The sequence below is a fragment of the Ziziphus jujuba genome, chromosome 7 (genome assembly GCF_031755915.1).
Source record: "Ziziphus jujuba cultivar Dongzao chromosome 7, ASM3175591v1".
Lineage (NCBI taxonomy): Eukaryota > Viridiplantae > Streptophyta > Magnoliopsida > Rosales > Rhamnaceae > Ziziphus > Ziziphus jujuba.
Genome location: NC_083385.1, coordinates 26,615,446 through 26,618,947, shown reverse-complemented (window position 1 = coordinate 26,618,947; position 3,502 = coordinate 26,615,446). Strand labels below are relative to the sequence as shown.

The following is a 3,502-nucleotide window of genomic DNA, read 5'->3' as shown; positions in this document are numbered from 1 at the left end:
TAAATCAGCTTCAAAGTATATTATGGAAATTTTTTTTTAATCAAAAAAATATGTTATGGATTTCGAAATTGAATTTTTCGAAGACATTTTCTTGAATGAAAAACTAGAAATTGTAAAACTTGTATACGTCTACAAGACCAAAAATTTCGTAAGTTTTCACATAATTTCTTTTTCCTATTTCACTAAATGAAACAATACAAATATATGTATATTTACAAACACAATTAGTTTCAAATAAATTCCGTTTTATTTTATTAAACTAATTTCATGACCATTAAATTTCGTAAAAGTTAGAATTTAAAATTTAAAAATTGATCAAATATAGATTTATTGACATAATAAAACTCTATAATAAATATATTTATAAATTTCAATTTTAAATATGATTTAAAATCTAAAAAAAGAAGATATCATATTATTTTCGTATATTAAAACTTTATTTTAAACTCACTATATATATAATTTTGATATAATTAATAACTTATGAAGACAGATTATGATAATTAAATCTCGCCATAAATCTTTTACCATAATGAAATATTGAAAAGTACATCTAATATTTATCCAAAACATAAAAATTTATCCTGCGATAGTTTTGAATTGGTCACGTAACATATATATATTTGTCTATTATACTCAAATTGGTATAAACTTAAAGAATAACACAAAAAAAAAAATCCAAAATTGTACCTAATTATTGGTTTGATTTGGTTGGAGAATTTACGTAAGAAACAAGCAGTTCTATATATATTTATTTATATAAGCACAACTAGGTTCACAACACATCTATTTCATGGTTGCATTATCAACAATTATATTGTTTTAAATGTTAAAATTTAAAAACGTATTGATAAGTTTATTTTATATGTCCATACAAGATTTTAGTAGTTCACTATTACATAGATGTAGACAACTGATGCATTTTTAATTTTTAGTTTATAAAACAACTGAAAAAATGATAAAGAAGGTATTGAATAATAAGTTTGACAATTTTATGCACATAACTTGGATGATATTCATCCCATCCATGAATTCCAAAATATTTGCTATTCTCATGAGACTTGTGACTGCTATTATTAACCTTTGTCAGATTCTCTCTCTCTAGATTTTATTTTGGTTTGAAAATAGTACGCATGGATGGATTCAAAGTTCAAAGTTCAAAGACAATTACAATGTATTTTTCTCTTGGTGGGTCAGTTTGACTGAATTAATAAATCAAAACCAGCTTGTAGGGGACCGCTTTCCACAGTTATTCTATATTATAATTAGTAGCATTCTCTTTCGTTCGGATAACCCCCTTCTTCTTTTGCCCATTTCTGCTCTTCCTACCTATGTTTGCTTTTCCCTTCTCATTCATCCAACTAAATTGCACGTTTTTTCCCCTCTCTCTCTCTCTCTCTATCTCTATCTCTCTCACACACACACAAACAAACTCATCCAATCCAAATCTCTTTAATTTCCTTCTCTTTCATATTCACTCTTTTATCTCTAGAAAACCTGGTACAAAAACCAACCCACTTCAAAAACTGTGTTTTGTTTTCATTTCTTTGATTTCCAGCTTAAGCCATTTCATGATTTTTTCTTCTTCTTTTTCTATGAAAGAAGCTGAGCATCAAATGCAAATGGCAATTCCATACTTGTTTAGGTGTCCAATTAGCTTAGACTTGTTCAAAGATCCAGTCACTCTGTGTACAGGTCAAACCTATGACAGATCAAGCATTGAGAAATGGTTGTCAGCAGGTAATCTCACTTGTCCAGTCACAATGCAGAAGCTTCATGATCCGACCATTGTTCCTAACCACACTCTTCGCCATTTGATTCATCAATGGCTTCAATTTGGTCACCAGTTCGACTCTGATTACTTGGAAACGATTCAATCTCTATCTTCACTCAAACACATCCTTGAATCCAATGATTCCTCTCTAGATAGCAAGCTGGACGCACTGAACAAAATCCAAGTTTTATCTCAAGAATCATCATCATCATCAAGGAATTCATGTTTGCTTCAATTGGGCTTCATGCCTCTGCTTTTGGAACTGGTTTTTGGGAAACTTGAAGCCCAGCTCTCCGAGGTTTACATCAAGGTAGCAGAGCAAGCTCTTTTTTGCATAATAAAATTGTTATCACTCGGCGAATTCGAGTCCCTAAATGCCCTGAAAGAAGAGTCTAAATTTCTATCTTTCCTAGTTTTATTCAAGCAAGGTACATCAGTGGTTAAGATGAATCTATGCTTTTTGATAGAGGCCATCTCATCTTCCACAGAGACTAAACAACTCTTTGCTATGCTTGGAAAATCGAACGTGCTCTTGCAAGAAATATTTGAGCTTGTGGTTACTGAGCAGAATGATTTGGCATCAGATTCAGGAATTAGAGCCATTTGGGCATTTTGTTCATTGGAATTCAACATAGAGTTTTTGATCAAAGGGGGTACAATGGATGTGCTCATCGAGTACATTTCGGGGATCGAAAGGCGAGAAAGTAGCTTGGCAGCAATGGCAATGGCAACAATCGAGAAGCTTTTAGGGGTTGAGAGTGGGAAAGAGGCATTGATTAAGAATCCAAATGCCATGAAAGCTCTTGTGAAGATGGTTTTCAGGGTATCAGATCACCAAGGAAGTGAGAGTGCCATTGAGTCGCTTATGATAATATGCCATGGTTGTTTGCAGGCAAGAGAGGAAGCCATTAGTGCTGGAGTTTTGACTCAGTTGCTGTTGCTTCTGCAGAGTCAGTGCAGTGGTAGGACCAAAACAAAGGCGAGAATGTTACTAAAGTTGCTAAGATCCAAGTGGAATGAGGACCCAAAGCATGTGTAATTTTTTTTATTTTATTTTTTTCAATTTTAAGTTTTAAGGGTCTATATATATGGAGTCGGGTCGACCTAGGATCCAAAAATTAGAGTAGAGGATTTGATGCAAGTCTGGTTAATATCTACATATGTGGGGTTTAAATTTCTTTACTGTGTGATTTATTATAGTCCTTCGGGACGATAGCCCCCCCTTTTTTTTTTAGTCAGAAACTATAATATACTTTAATCTGAAAAGTTCTAATTAGTGTTTTTACCATTCGAACCCTATAAATACTTTTTGAAAAAATATGCAACCAAAATTTATATAGCAATTATTAATTGAAAATATTTAATTATATATTAATTTTTTTTATTTTAAAATTCTATTTGAATAAAAGAATTTTTTGGGACAATTATTTAAATTGTCAAATGATATACAAGTTTTATCAATAAGAATTACCATTGATGACAAAAACATTTTTCTAATTTAATTCCTTTGTTCAACTAATCTAAGTTCCAATTAGGGCTAGAGTTGTTTACAATTTTTCCAATGAAAAAAAAATCAATTTTGGTTAAATATTCCACCTATTAAGTTAAGTAGATTTGTAATTTTCTTTTCCTATTTTGGGCTTTTTTTTTTTTTGGCCAGATATTTCTATTTTGGGGTTTCGTTACATGAAGATGTTGAAAATTTCATTTAATTAGTGGGTACTAATC

General features: G+C 31.2%; 1 protein-coding gene across 1 annotated transcript; it reads left to right on the top strand.

The window, feature by feature from the left end:
- The first annotated feature begins 1,283 nt into the window (after positions 1-1,283).
- LOC107425651 (U-box domain-containing protein 26) lies at positions 1,284-3,008 on the top strand. The gene has a single exon (XM_016035668.4). It carries the CDS (start codon positions 1,332-1,334, stop codon positions 2,811-2,813), a length of 1,482 nt encoding a protein of 493 aa, XP_015891154.3. The 5' UTR covers positions 1,284-1,331; the 3' UTR covers positions 2,814-3,008.
- The last annotated feature ends 494 nt before the right edge of the window (positions 3,009-3,502 follow it).

Excerpts from the sequence above, each read along its gene's own strand:
- LOC107425651 (XM_016035668.4), top strand. The coding sequence starts at position 1,332 with ATGTTTGCTTTTCCCTTCTCATTCATCCAACTAAATTGCACGTTTTTT.